We start from the raw sequence: 13,788 nt of genomic DNA, 5'->3' as shown, positions 1-13,788 counted from the left end.
ATTGATATGTATGTGAATAAATTAGCACTGCAAATATGTAATAATTATAGCACTCGTGTTCTTGATAGCTGCTTAGGCCACGCTTCTTTTCCGATTTGTGGTATGCGCTCTGATACAATTTTATGTCGTCTCTCAAGGGTGGATGATTAATATGGAAAACTTTCTTGGTAGGAATACAATATTATATTATATATATAATACATTTGAAGATCTATCATTGCCTGTCACATAACCAGTGTTATCACTGAATCCAGTGATAGTGAGTTTTTCGTAGATTCTATGAAAAAACATCATTGAGTTCGAGTGGCTACGTCGCAAATTGGAAATTTGTAGAGTGGCTTCATAAATTTTGTAGATTTTTCTAAGAATTTTGTATGATGCTTTTTGGTTGTCGGAGAAAAGTTTCAAAATAAAATTCAGAAAAAAACGACTTTTATTTTGCCAGTTATTAAATTTAATAAATGCCGTTTTTTAAGAAATTTGCTTGCACTTAGATGATAACAAGAAATCTTAGAAACGAGGTTTTTCATTCACTAACGACGACCTCGCAACATTTGGGGTATCATATTTTAGCACCTCCAGCACAAGCATAAATAGTGATGTTTTTAATCGGAAATTTTTAACAAACCTGAAAGTTAAAACTTGCAAAATTTAATATTTTAGCTACCAAAAATTTTCCTTACAAAGTTTCATCCTTTTCTCATGGGTCGAAGGCATCTTTCAATGTTTGCCGCTGAATTTGAAATATTCTTAAACTTTGCTGCCTTTTTTAATCTAAAAGTTTTTTTACCTCATACCCAATAGAACTCAATTATTCGCAAGAAAAAGAAAATAATTGCAAAATAACGCTACAAAAATAATTTTAAGCTAAAATTTATTTGTTCATTCCGTGTCAGCTGGTGTCGAGGCATCTAAATTTGGCATTTGAGTTTTGCAGCACTTTTTTCGAGTTCACATGGGTTCAGTGATAGCAAATTTTTCGTAGTCGTAACGGAAGGTTGTATTCGTAACTTTTCTATGATGAACTCAGTCGTAAGGCTAAATACATCACTGTGCCCCCCGGCAAATACTTAAGTAAATTAAATAAATTCTTAGTAAGTATTATAAATAACTTATTGAAAAATGTGATATAAAATGTATACCCATAAACTTAACCTTAAAAACGAGACCTGATGCCTCCAGCATATTTTTCATGCTGCAATCCAAAGTTAAGATATTTCTAAAAACAACCTGATTCAAAAAACTCTTTTTGAAATTTTACTAATAGAAAGCAAGTAAAGACCTTAAATTTAAATCGCTCTCAAATCGGAATCTTCAAATAGAACTTGAAATCTGAGAATTATCGAAAACGTCAGAAATTGGAAAATAATACTAAGCTTATGGTGAGTTTCGTAGCCAAATGTGCAGAAAAAATAATATATCTTTGTGTTTGAGGATGTGAACCCCAAAAGCCCCATCGGATCCGACCTCAAATTTAGTTAGGTATGCATGTGTTATTGGATAAATACATATGTAAGCATGCAACAAATGATTTTCCACGCCAAGTTGGTGGGCTTGTCATGCATATGGTGCGTCGCGAATTTTTGTAAACATACACACATATGTACATGCATACCTAAATATGTTATTATCTCGAGAGAGATACTACATATTTATAAATTCGAATATATACATATATATGTATATATATATATACTTAGATGTTATATACTAGCATTTGTGTAGCTAATTAGATATTCTCACATCGCCAAAGTTGCGATTTTCATATATAAATGTGCGAATTCATGTTTTTGCATTGGGGTGCTCTTTGCTTTACCCTATGGATTAAATTGAGACTAGAAAGTAAATACATCAAGATCATCATCAAGATTGAGATCAAATCTTTATCATAGGAATTCTTACTAGACTCGATCTGTGGTCAATAATAATACGTTTAATTATATTGAAGCGTTCCAAGTGGTTTATTGATTTAACCCTTTCGCGATATTGTTGCCATATGGCAACAGTAAACTTCAAAAGGCCGTCAACACTCTCTTGTAAAAAATATCAACTTTTTTGTTACATATTTTCAAAAACTTAAGTTTACTGGTTAAACAGAAATAAAATAAATAATAACCGCCCATTATATATCGGTAATACAACATTTTTAAAGAACGCCTTCTGGCATATAGCACTTCACTCTGAAATTTGTATTTTGCATTTTTAGATTTTTTAAGCATTTTGGGCAAATGTTTTTAACAATTTTTGAATAAAGGATATAGAAAAATGTTCAATCTGTCATTTGGCATATAAATATTTTTTCGCTCGCAGCTTTAAAAGCTGTGCTAATTTTTAAAACTAAGCTTGTTGCCATATGGCAACAAATTTCTCGTAAGGTGTTAACTTGCATTAGATTGCAGAAGAAGTTTATTTGCGATTGAAACCAATACAAAACATTTGTTGCCATATGGCAACATTAAAAAAAAGCACATAACAAAAAAAAAAAAATGTATTTGTATTGTTATTGGTCCTAAAATAAATACTCAGACAAAAATTTGGATTTTTTGGATGGCGCAATAAAAAGATGTAGCGAATTGTTAAAGATAATGTAAAATACAAGTAAAATTAAGCCGAAGCCATTCAGCGTCCTGTTGTTTTTACTGTTCGTTTGCCTATACAGCGGGATGGCCATAACTCTCAATGCAAGGGACCACCAAATTGTTACGAGCTATCGCGATTTTCGAGTTAAAGGACACCATCAACTGAGATTTCAAATTATAAAGCACTTTTGCAAAATCAAAAGTAAAAGTATCGTTTGCTTTTTTTTACTATCTTAGTTACAAGTTATAGAATAACATGAATAAAGAATACGAGTCATAGAGCATTTTTGCCAGACACGAATAACTAGAAAAAAATTGACGAAATCGTTCGGTTGAAAAAATACGAGTAAACTTGAACCATTCAATAAATTTGACATTCTCCGCTTTGAGTAGTAAAAAAGCAAAAAAAAAAAAGTCACAGGAATCAAAAATTGATTACCTTCGAAAATTTGTATGTTCGAGTTATCCAAGAGCCGAACCTTGTGACAAATTACAGTGAACTTGCGAGTTATCGTGATTCCACTGTATGCAAAAAAGTCAATGTCCGTTGTTTTTAGAATCTCGTTAAGCCCTCGTTAAGTTTAAGGGGAGTACTCATTATTCGTCCGTAGTCTGTCAATTTACTACATACAGTGAACCAAAAAAGAAAACAAACAAGTAGTGTACACGTTTTTTTGGCTCATTACAGTACTTATACAATAGAGATGTTACATTTTGTTTTTAATTTTGTATTTCGTACGATTGGTTTTAGTTTAGTGGACCTGATTTTACTTAGCGAAATGTCCAAATTACTTGAACCAACTAAATTTAAAAAAAACCAAAAATATCGTCACTGTTACGAATGTTACTTGGCTTTGTTTAGAACATTATTAAATATTTTTGAAATTGATATATTTAAAATTTTTGGCTTCACGTCATTGACATTCTAAAACAGCTAAAAAATGCACTGGAATCAAAAATCGTTGCCTTTCGAAAATTTGGATGTGCTTAATGTATATTACTTATGCATATTCAAAGCATGCAATTGAGATTATAAAATTCTCTATACTGATAGGGAACATGGAACATCGAAAATACTTTTAATAACAATAAATGACGCTTGCTTACACCATTTCTTGGCCGAGCTCCTTCTGCTTCTGGTATGCTTGTGGATGTTTCTCTGCAAATTTCTCTACAAATCTACAGTTTTATGACCCCTCCGAACGGCAGATGGTTTGTTATGAGCAGCTTTTCCATGACAGAAATATGTACACTCGGCGGTTTACCATTACCTGCCGAGAGGGCGACCGCTATTGGAAGCAACTTTTTCCATCATTTAATGTTTCATGTCAGGAGTTTTGAGTTCGGCCACAAGCCAACCGTTCGACCAAAAATGGTGTTGTTTTATATTTTTTTGTAGGAATTTTTTCTTAGAATTTCGTGGCATAAAACCCATAAAAAACTCATTTCGTGGCAATAAAAGGACTTCCAGCGAAATCTTTATAGCATCGGAGTTAAGAATAAACTTCGCTCATTTACTTTCACTTTTTACTGCGCGTTCGTCGTCTAAACAAGAACATGGCATTGACAATTCGTGACCTTGGTATTTTCATTTGATCCTTAACAACTTTCTTATTTATTAATCGATTTTCTTCATTAGTAGCTAGATTTTTCTCACAGGATAGTCCGCATTGCATTAGAGTTCATTAATTTTTATTTATTAGTATTATTTTTAGTGTTTGATGTCAGGACTGATATTAATTATTTTTTGCAAATTTTTTTTTTATTTAAAATATTTTTGTACTATTATTTTTTATTTAAAAATATTTATTTATTTATTAAAAAAAGTATTATTTTTAGTGTTTGATGTCAGGACTGATTTTTATTTTTTGCAATTTTTTTTTTTTATTTAAAATATTTATGTATTATTATTTTTTATTTAAAAATACTTATTTATTTATTAAAAAAAAAAAAAGATATGCGAATGTCGACTGACAGTAGAGAAACGACTATTGAGCGATTATCGATTATCGGGGCTATTGTGAGTGTCGATAGCTCGATAAATCTTCGACTATGAACAGTTTTCAATCGCTTATTGCTCTACAACAATTTCTAAAAATATGATTGTTGCGTCGATCCACCAGGAAATAAAATTGGAATCAGCGACTCGCAAGATAAATTGAGAAGAAGCACTGGTGAGCAGCAAGCTTGGCGGAAGATTGTGAAATGATCGAAAATCAAGAACCTGAATTACCTGAAGCACAGTCCATTTATTTGGTTTTTGTTAAAAAAGATTTTTCACAAAGTAATAAAACGTAAATCAAATTCCGTAAAAATGTTAACAAAGTGGCAGGATTTTTACAATTTGGATGACCATTCACAATAGAGCAAATTTTTTTCGATCGAGTCACACAATACAAAAATAGGATAGAAACGATTCAATCGGCTAGAGTCTATCCTACCGCCAGTCGATATTCGCAACAGGGTTATGAAATTGTTAATCAATTTCCCAGAAACGAACACACACGAACCCGTTACCTCTCATATGCTACAATTTGTTCTAACAAATTGGTTCGTAAAATGCATATGATTGAGTGGAACCACTTTTCTGTTTTTTGGCTGAATATCGGTAAATATTTCGAAAACTTGTTCATAAAAAATCAACACGATTTTCGGAATCTGCGGGTGACTCTGCATAGGAATTGAATAGTGGCATCTGGTGGCCATGTTTGCTGTAAATTAGTGTAATTATCAGGTAGAACCAAAAGAAAAATCCCATCCTCTAATTTTCGGGAAAACTGCAAATGATTTGCACTTTTAAGGATGACCCTAATGCATGTGCATACATATGAATTCATTGGGTTAATAAGAAATACATTTGCTTAATTTGTAAAGATATTGCCTGATATTCATTCGGCCTCAGTCAATGTACACACATACATACACGCACATCTGTGTAGATGTATTTGCGTGCTATGTGGGTTGCAAGGCGCAGTAACTTACATAAAAATGCACTTGTATGTATATAAATTTATTTATTGCTATTGTTAAAAAATATTTTTTTTCCAAATCATGTCATTTTGCATTGTTGCAATACATTTTATGTATGATTTTCATACAAGTATGCGCACATGTACATATGTATGGTTGTATGAATAAATTTATATTCACTTACCAGTAACGTAACTTGGTTTTTTTTTTGCTCTATTTTGTGGTGTTTTGCATTAATTTCTAAGTAGTTTTTTTCCTGTTTTTGTTTGCTACCTTGAACGTAGTATTTAATTCCTACTGATGTTGTCACAGAACGTGGCCTTTTTGCAAGTTATGCAACAATAACATTTTTTTTATCGACACCCATGTGATTCTAACGCTGAAAACGTGTTTCATTATTTAGTAAAATTGCCTTTCGACAACTTAAAAGCAAATGATATGAAATTATTATTGAAATAAAGCTATTAATTATGGATTTGGATTGAAAAATTTAAAATATTTTTATTTTTATTAATCATTATTAAATAAAAAAAATCTTACTAATATTTCCAACAGCCTCTATCTAACTATTTTTTTATGTACATCTGTTTTCACTGTAATATCAGCGCAAAATAATGCAAAGTTTTTATTTTTGATTTAATTTTTTTTTATTTATTTTTTTTATTTATTTTTTTTATTTTTTTTTTTTTATAAAAATATATTTCTTAAAACCTTATAACTTTAGCTTTCAAACTTCGTACTAAATTTCAAAAAATTCAACAAATTCTTATTAAAAATTCAAACTTTTTAGTCAGAATATTTTGAAAAATTTTGGACCTCCAGTTTTGTAGCCCAGTAAATTTTGTTACAATGTTGTGCCAGCTCCAAAATCGTGTTGGTTAGTTTTTTGTTTCCATTTGCCAACAGTCTCGTGCATTTTCTCCAAATAAAAAAAATTAGCATTCAATATGGAGCTCACAATGACAACTATATACATATGTACATTTGAGGTACTGCTTCTGAACAGATAGAAATCCTTGCTTTTTGCAAGCAGAAAGGAAACGAGTGCAACATTTTTGGGGTGGTACGACCAAGGGGTTGAACCTCTTTGTATAAGTATAATAGAACAGTACGTTCGTACATTCACATATGCAGTGATTATCAATAAATGTACGAAATAAATCTACCCGTTCACGTGCAATATGTTGACAATCAGCTGCCAAGATTGTTTTGAAAGGTATTTCTTCACAGAAAGTGGTTCGATGGAATATTTTAGTGTTTTTGGTTTGAGTAATTATTATTAATGAAGTGAAGAAAAAGCAAATAGAGAGTAATAGACCATCAAAGCAAGTCCGTAAATGAACATCTACTGAGATTCCAAAAAAATTATGGCAACAATACCCATGCGAAATGCGATATAGGGAGTTAAGTTCGAGAAAGTAGATAATAATCTAGTTGTAAGTGAACCTATTATAAGGTAGTTACATAAAGCGCAGTTTGCGCAAAAAGAACGCAGATAACATCTCTCCATCAAAATAAAATTTCGACTACCATTCGGTTTGTTCCGGGTTCGAAGTACGTGAAAGATCAGAATATAGGAAAATCGATTTTTCGTCAATGGTTCTAGTTTTTTTGTGATTTTTGTTTTGTTTACTAATACAGAAGGCCCGTCAAGTCAATATTCTTGCGGCCGGCGAAAATTAAAATGCAAATATATATTTTTTTTATTTCGGGTTAGCTACTGCTTAGTTTTCACAATTCTTTAAGTTGTATATTTAATTATTTCATTTAAAATTGTGTCTTTCTTTTTTTACAGTTAACAGCAAAATGTCCAACACGGAGAGAAGGGGTTTCAACAAAATCAGAGGTATGTACATACATACCTACAAATACTTATATATCTTAAATATGTTTATTTACATAAATCGAGAGCTGGAAAATAATTTGTCAGCGACCACGCAAGTAGATGTCAGGTTATCGAATATATTATTAATTGGCGCATACACCCGTTTTGGGTGTTTGCCGAGCTCCTCCTCCTATTTGTGGTGTGCGTCTTGATGTTGTTCCACAAATGAAGGGACCTACAGTTTCAAGCCGACTCCGAACGGCAGATATTTTTATGAGGAGCTTTTTCTTGGCAGAAATTCCTACAATCGGAGGCTTGCCATTGCCTGCCGAGGGGCGACCGCTATTAGAAAAATGCTTTTCTTACCGCGATTCGAACCTATGTTATCTCCGTGAATTCCGAATGGTAGTCACGCACCAACCCATTCGGCTACGGCGGCCGCGAAGAATAAAATAATATTTAAAAAATATCGTGCAAACTTTTAATAGGCAAGCAAAATTAATCACCCTATTTATAATTTTTCAAAATAACCTTGAATGAACTACTATGGGCAGCTGCACTATACAAACAGGCAAGCAATGGGTCAAAACAAAATTTCCATGTCTCAAAATCATTTGTTTTTATTTAGTAAAAAAAGTATAAAGTAAATTTGAATGATTAATTTTGCGCCAACTTGTATTGTGTTGTCGTAGAATATCGAAAAATAAAGGGTTTTCCAAGAAGAGGTGTTATTTTGATAGTCAAAGCAAAATGCAATTTTTTAATATAAAAGATCGGATGTTTACTTCATTATAAAGAGGAAGGTATGCCATTAATAGTGGAAAATAACATCAGGCAAAGCACCACCACGATCACGCTTACAGGACAATATCCTTTTCATGAAATTTTCCATAACCGAATTGCAAAGTGGCTGTCCTATGTCCTCTATAGCCTCACGAATTCCATCTTTGAGGTCTTGAATGGACCCTGAGCTGTTGGCGTAGACATTCTTTTTCACGTGGCGCCAAAGAAAAAAGTCACAAGGTTTTAAATGACAAGATCTCGGTGGCCAATTGTGACCACCTCTTCGAGAGATAACACGGTCCGGAAACTTTTCCCATAAAAGATCAGTGGTTTCGTTGCTTGTATGGCACGTAGCGCCGACTTGTTGAAAATTAACGTTGACCAGATCAATACCATCTAATTCCGGCCATAATTACTGTTTAACACCTAACACCTGTCATTAATAAATCCGAAAAGGCGAGTATTCCCGGCTGTTTGAAGGGCTAAGCAAGCGAAAGATTAGCCGATAAAAGCCATGATGAATGACATATGGATGCTTGCCGCAGAGTCGACATGCTACAATTTTAAGGCACTTAGCGTAGCTAACTTTTCTGCATTATGCTAGAATTACGAGGCTATGAGTCAGTCTCTGAAATCATATCTACATTGAGAAAACACCATGAATATGAAAGCCATAGAATGATTATCAGAGCATTTCATTCAATAACTATGGATATTATAAGCACGTTGGAGAGAATATAGAGGGCGTGGCGAACATCAGACCGTTAACCAGCTTTCAGCGATTTTGACCGAATCAGCTGATTTGCTGACGTAACAGAGGATGAGACAGCGAGTTGTTTAAAACAGAGATTGTGTTGGTGATATACCACAGAAATCAGCGCCGCCAATGCCCATGTTGCCATCTGAACCAAGACTAATTGTGCGAGTGCTACGATTTCGCACAACTTCAGAACACTTAAGGCTGATTATGCATCGCATACAATCATATATAGAAATCAGTATTTCTTAAACAAATAATCATATTCAAACAAATAATCATATACTCTTTACAAGTTTCTAGTACTAATCAATATAATAATAAAATAATATGCTTTTCGTGCAAACCTGCATGACCTTAAAAATACGTGTGAAATGAGTGGGCACAATTCTACTGCCGAATCCCCTATGACGTAGCAGTCAAAGTTATTCTCACAATTTTGCTTCGGATGACCAAACCTTGTAATCTATCATCCTTGTATTGTAACCATATTTAATGATTGGCATATAAATTAAATTTGATAAGTGGTTAATAAATATTTATATGGCACCTATAGTTAATGAATGGGACAGACAGAATTATTGAGTTCTAATTATGTGACCTCAATCAGTGCATCAAATGTGTAGCAAATAAAGAAAGCTCACGCTAAAAAAATCGAAACAAGCGTGTAAAACATTGGTTTTCGAATACTTTTGCTAATTCAAGTAGTTTGCGACGAATACGTTGCCCCTTTTTACCACTCCCAAATATCAAAATACGTCATTTATTCCACCCATTTCGGCGCACTTCGTTAATGCTGTTGGTGTCGCCTTGCGTGAACATCTTTAATATAATAATCAAACAAGTGGAAAAGTGCTATATAAAACACAATTTGCAAAATGACACTTGTGGAGCCGATATACACTCGCATCCATCCATACATAATTACTACCACTACTACGACAATTTAGGAACTTGTGTATATACTTGTGTACCCATAAAAATATGTGTGTACTATATGTTATTGCTTTTATGTATTTTACTTGTAGAAATATATACATGAACTTTTGCGCATACATTGGGTGATCCAAAATGTTCTGTAAGAAAGTTGCACAGATTTCAAATATTTTAGGATGTTTTTTCGTGCATCTTCAAACGCAAAAATTAATGAATGAACAAAACATCTCCTTTCTAGTGCACTACAGTGTGACATAACGCGATACCTAGCAAAAAATATATTGACGGCTATATATGGGTGTTAGCAATTGGTAACCGATCTTTTAAGGCCACCCGATATGTATGGATTTCATGTAAAGAGAAAGCTAAGATCCTGAATTTTTATGTACATATACAAGCACTTGCTCATATTATACACAGTTTTGTGCAAAAGTCTAACAACAACAACTACCAATCTGCAAACTCAGAGCCAGTTTTAGTGTCCTGCAAATGTTATGCCTCACTTAATGTCGGGCAATTGTGTTTTTGAAAGTTTCATAAAGCAAGAACACAATCATGATAGACTTTACCAAATTTGGGAGGTATGGCTTAAAAAGTAATAGACATATGTAGACGCTTTATGGTAGGTGAGGATTTTTGTTGAAGTTTTATTGTTGTTGAAAAGATATAGCCAGCCGAACTCTAACAACAGATTTTGAAATTTAAGGTATAACATATTTCTCAAATATAAGGGGTCCTTCAAAAGTGACACCTAGATTTCAGTAGTAAATAATTCCTAGACGGTACATTTCTTATTTTATCGTTAACATTTGTTAAGTGGACAGATGTACAACTTTATACGACAGAACAACGCGTTTAAGTTATTGAAACTCATTATGAAAATGGTCGCTCTTTAAGAACTACACATTGTGGTTTTTTCGGTGGAATATCATTACAAAATTCGTGGTTTGTTTGCTGGAAATAATCGTCCGAATGAGCCGACAATTCGAAGGTTGGTGAAAAATTTTCAAGGACCTGGATTTGTCAAGTATAGAAAAATGACTGGTAGAACAAAAATTTGACGTTCTGTTGAGAATATTGCTGCTGTAGCTCAAAGGGCTGCTGAAAAACCTTCAAGATCGAATTTTCGACGTTTTCAACAAGTAGGCATTCATGAATCGACTGTTTGACGGTTTAACCTCCATTACCTCTAGCTATTTTTCACATATATGTAATTTTTAAGAGCCGTATTTAAACAGACTATAAAAAATATGATACGACCAAATGAGATCGGTTTATCAAAATACGCGTTCAGGAAGACCACCACGCTACTCAGTGACATGACCTATAAAAGTCGCCCTGTGCCTAAGAAGCAATTGATTCCGAACCATGTAAAAAAATGTAAATGCTTGGTATAGATTGCATCGCCTTTGAATACTTAACCAGCAGAAAGCACATTCCAACTTGTTTCTAATTTATGAAGATGCGTGTGTCGCACAGTGGAGAATAAGTTAGAACATTAAAGTCCTAAATTAAGCATAGTGGCGCACTTGCGGATCTGAATATTATTGAGATTGCTGAAATGTTTTATAGAATCATGTTGCCATTCGGAATCCTCCCATATTTCTTAATGAAAGAAGCTTTTAACTGCTGAGCGTAAATGAAAGATGAAAAATGAAATTTAGTCAATTCCTTGGTCCAAAGAATTAAAACGTATTTAAAAGAAAAATAAAATTACGATATTGCATTTAACTGAAACGCAATCTTAAACCATTATGCAGCGCTAAAATTGGCACGTACTCGTAGACTTTTTCTGAACTCGAGTAGCTGTTAATACAATAAAAAATAAAAAAAATTTTAGTCCGATAACCTTTGTTTTTAAAATCTCACTCTCATTTTCACAATTTATCTTATTAGCTCTAAGCTTTACTCCCTTATATAAACTATATATTGGGTTGGCAACTAAGTAATTGCGGGTTTTTTTTTGGAAATTCAAAGACAATTTTTTCATTTAACTTTTCTGTAATTTTGATCAATGACCTTTTGCCATCTTTCAAGCAGCATCATAATCTCACGTTCATAAAACTTCTGGTTTTTATTAGTAAAAAACCGAATCAGGTACGATTTGACCTCGTTATCATTAGTGAAATGCTTACCATTCAAGTAGTTTTGTAAAGATCGAAACAAAAAGTAATCAGATGGTGCAAGGTCAGGAGTGGATGTGGCAAAACATCCCAACCAAGCTCCAATAATTTTTGCCAAGTAGCCAAAGATGTGTGTGGCTTTGTATTGTTATGATGGAGTACAACACTTTTTCGATTTGTCAATTTGGGCCGCTTTTCTTCAACTGCATGGTTTAATTTCGTTAGTTATTCAATGTAGACATCAGAATTGATCGCTCGGTTGGTTGGTTAGAGTTCAAAGTAGATAACAAAAACTTCTTTTGATGAATATTATCTTTTGATGTTGTTTGAGTTGGTTCACCTGGCTGCTCCACGATCTTTTCCGCTTGATATTGCTGTAAACAACCTATTTTTCATCGCCAGTTATCAATCGTTTTAAAAATGGAACACATTTATTACGTTTCTTTAGCAAATCGCAGCTGTTAATGTGTTGCGTTAAATGCGTTTCTTTCAGTTCGTGAGGAATCCATGAGTCGAGTTTTTGAACATAATCAAGTTGTTTTAAGTGATTTTCAATTCATGTATGTGATACATGAAGCTTCTCTGCAATCTCACGTGTTGTACTGTGACGATCCGAATGGATTATTGCTGTGATTAGGGTCATCAACTTCAACTGGACGACCAGAGCGTTTTTCATCTTGGAGTGATAAATCACCAGAACGAAATTTGGTAAACCAATTTTGACACTGCCGTTCTTTCTTTTAAGGCTTCGTCACCATAAACAGCACATAACTTTTTATGAGCTTGTGATGCGGTTTTCCCTTTGAGGAAATAAAAATGCAAAAAAAGGCGAAAATGTGCCTTTTGATTTTCTATTTTTCAACGAACGCCAAACGAAAACTACGTAACCGAAAACACTTTTTTTACTTTTTTTTTTCAAGCCTAAAAAATCAACTGAAGCCATCTATGAGTGAAATCCGCAATTACTTAGTTGCCAACCGAATACGTGAAAGTACAGGTCTTAATATTTTGCGCAATACTGCACAAGCGTGCAATGGAAAGCTTGTCTGAGTCATTGTCCCACAGCTATACGTATTTGCATGAGTAAACGTCCCCGTAAACAGAACGTGCTCAACTGACGTAATTACATATAAATTATACTTACTTATACAGTTCGTCGCGTGTTTTTACAGTCGTTTGAGTTAATTTATGTAAATGCGTCTGCTCCTTGCCAATAAGAATACGCAAATGTTTGAAAATACAATATTAAATATTTGTATGTTATAAAATACTAAAGACATCTTAATAAAGCAATAATAGATAAACGGGTATGTGCGATTGGCATCGCCGAGTGGGTTTGTGCGTGACCATAAAACATTAAACACGCAGTGCTTATTTGAAAAGTTCTGGTCTTATTATTGTAATAGAAAGTGTAGCCTTGGGGGTTATGTACAGATAAATGTACCTGGTAAAAGGCCTTGGTCGGACGGAATATTCGATGGCACAGTGATTGGTTTATTTCATCAAGGAAACGCTTGTTCTCGGTTTAGTTCAGCAGTTGGGTTATTTGCATATATATGGGGTGTTTTTTAAGAGCTGAATTTAAAATGATAATATAACAAGAAATATTGTTCGAATGAATTTTTTTTTGTCATGATCTGATAGATAATTTCATGGTATTCATTTTTTGAATATGCGGCTTCCAGCTACATAGTCCAGTTGATCAGTCCAATAATAATAATCAGAATATTATATTATTTATTTGTGGAAATGCTATATCAGGGGCTCCTAATATTAAAGGTACTATAAATCGATTGCTAAGTGCCCATTTACACG

At 33.4% G+C, this 13,788-nt stretch overlaps 2 protein-coding genes across 2 annotated transcripts in view; one reads left to right on the top strand and one right to left on the bottom strand.

Moving 5' to 3' along the window:
• The window catches only part of LOC129243839 (putative inorganic phosphate cotransporter), a 73,694-nt gene that overhangs the window by 3,677 nt on the left and 56,229 nt on the right, over nucleotides 1–13,788 (top strand). Inside the window, exon 2 of the mRNA XM_054881185.1 lies at nucleotides 7,345–7,395. Within this exon, the coding sequence (XP_054737160.1) occupies nucleotides 7,356–7,395 (40 nt within the window). The 5' untranslated portion in view covers nucleotides 7,345–7,355. The remainder of the gene's footprint in view (nucleotides 1–7,344; nucleotides 7,396–13,788) is intronic.
• Nucleotides 1–13,788, bottom strand: part of LOC129243838 (alpha-protein kinase 1) — a 94,668-nt gene that overhangs the window by 70,904 nt on the left and 9,976 nt on the right. The window lies entirely within an intron of this gene.

This window comes from Anastrepha obliqua, chromosome 4 (assembly GCF_027943255.1).
Source record: "Anastrepha obliqua isolate idAnaObli1 chromosome 4, idAnaObli1_1.0, whole genome shotgun sequence".
Classification (NCBI taxonomy): domain Eukaryota; kingdom Metazoa; phylum Arthropoda; class Insecta; order Diptera; family Tephritidae; genus Anastrepha; species Anastrepha obliqua.
This window is presented reverse-complemented; position numbering and strand designations above follow the sequence as displayed.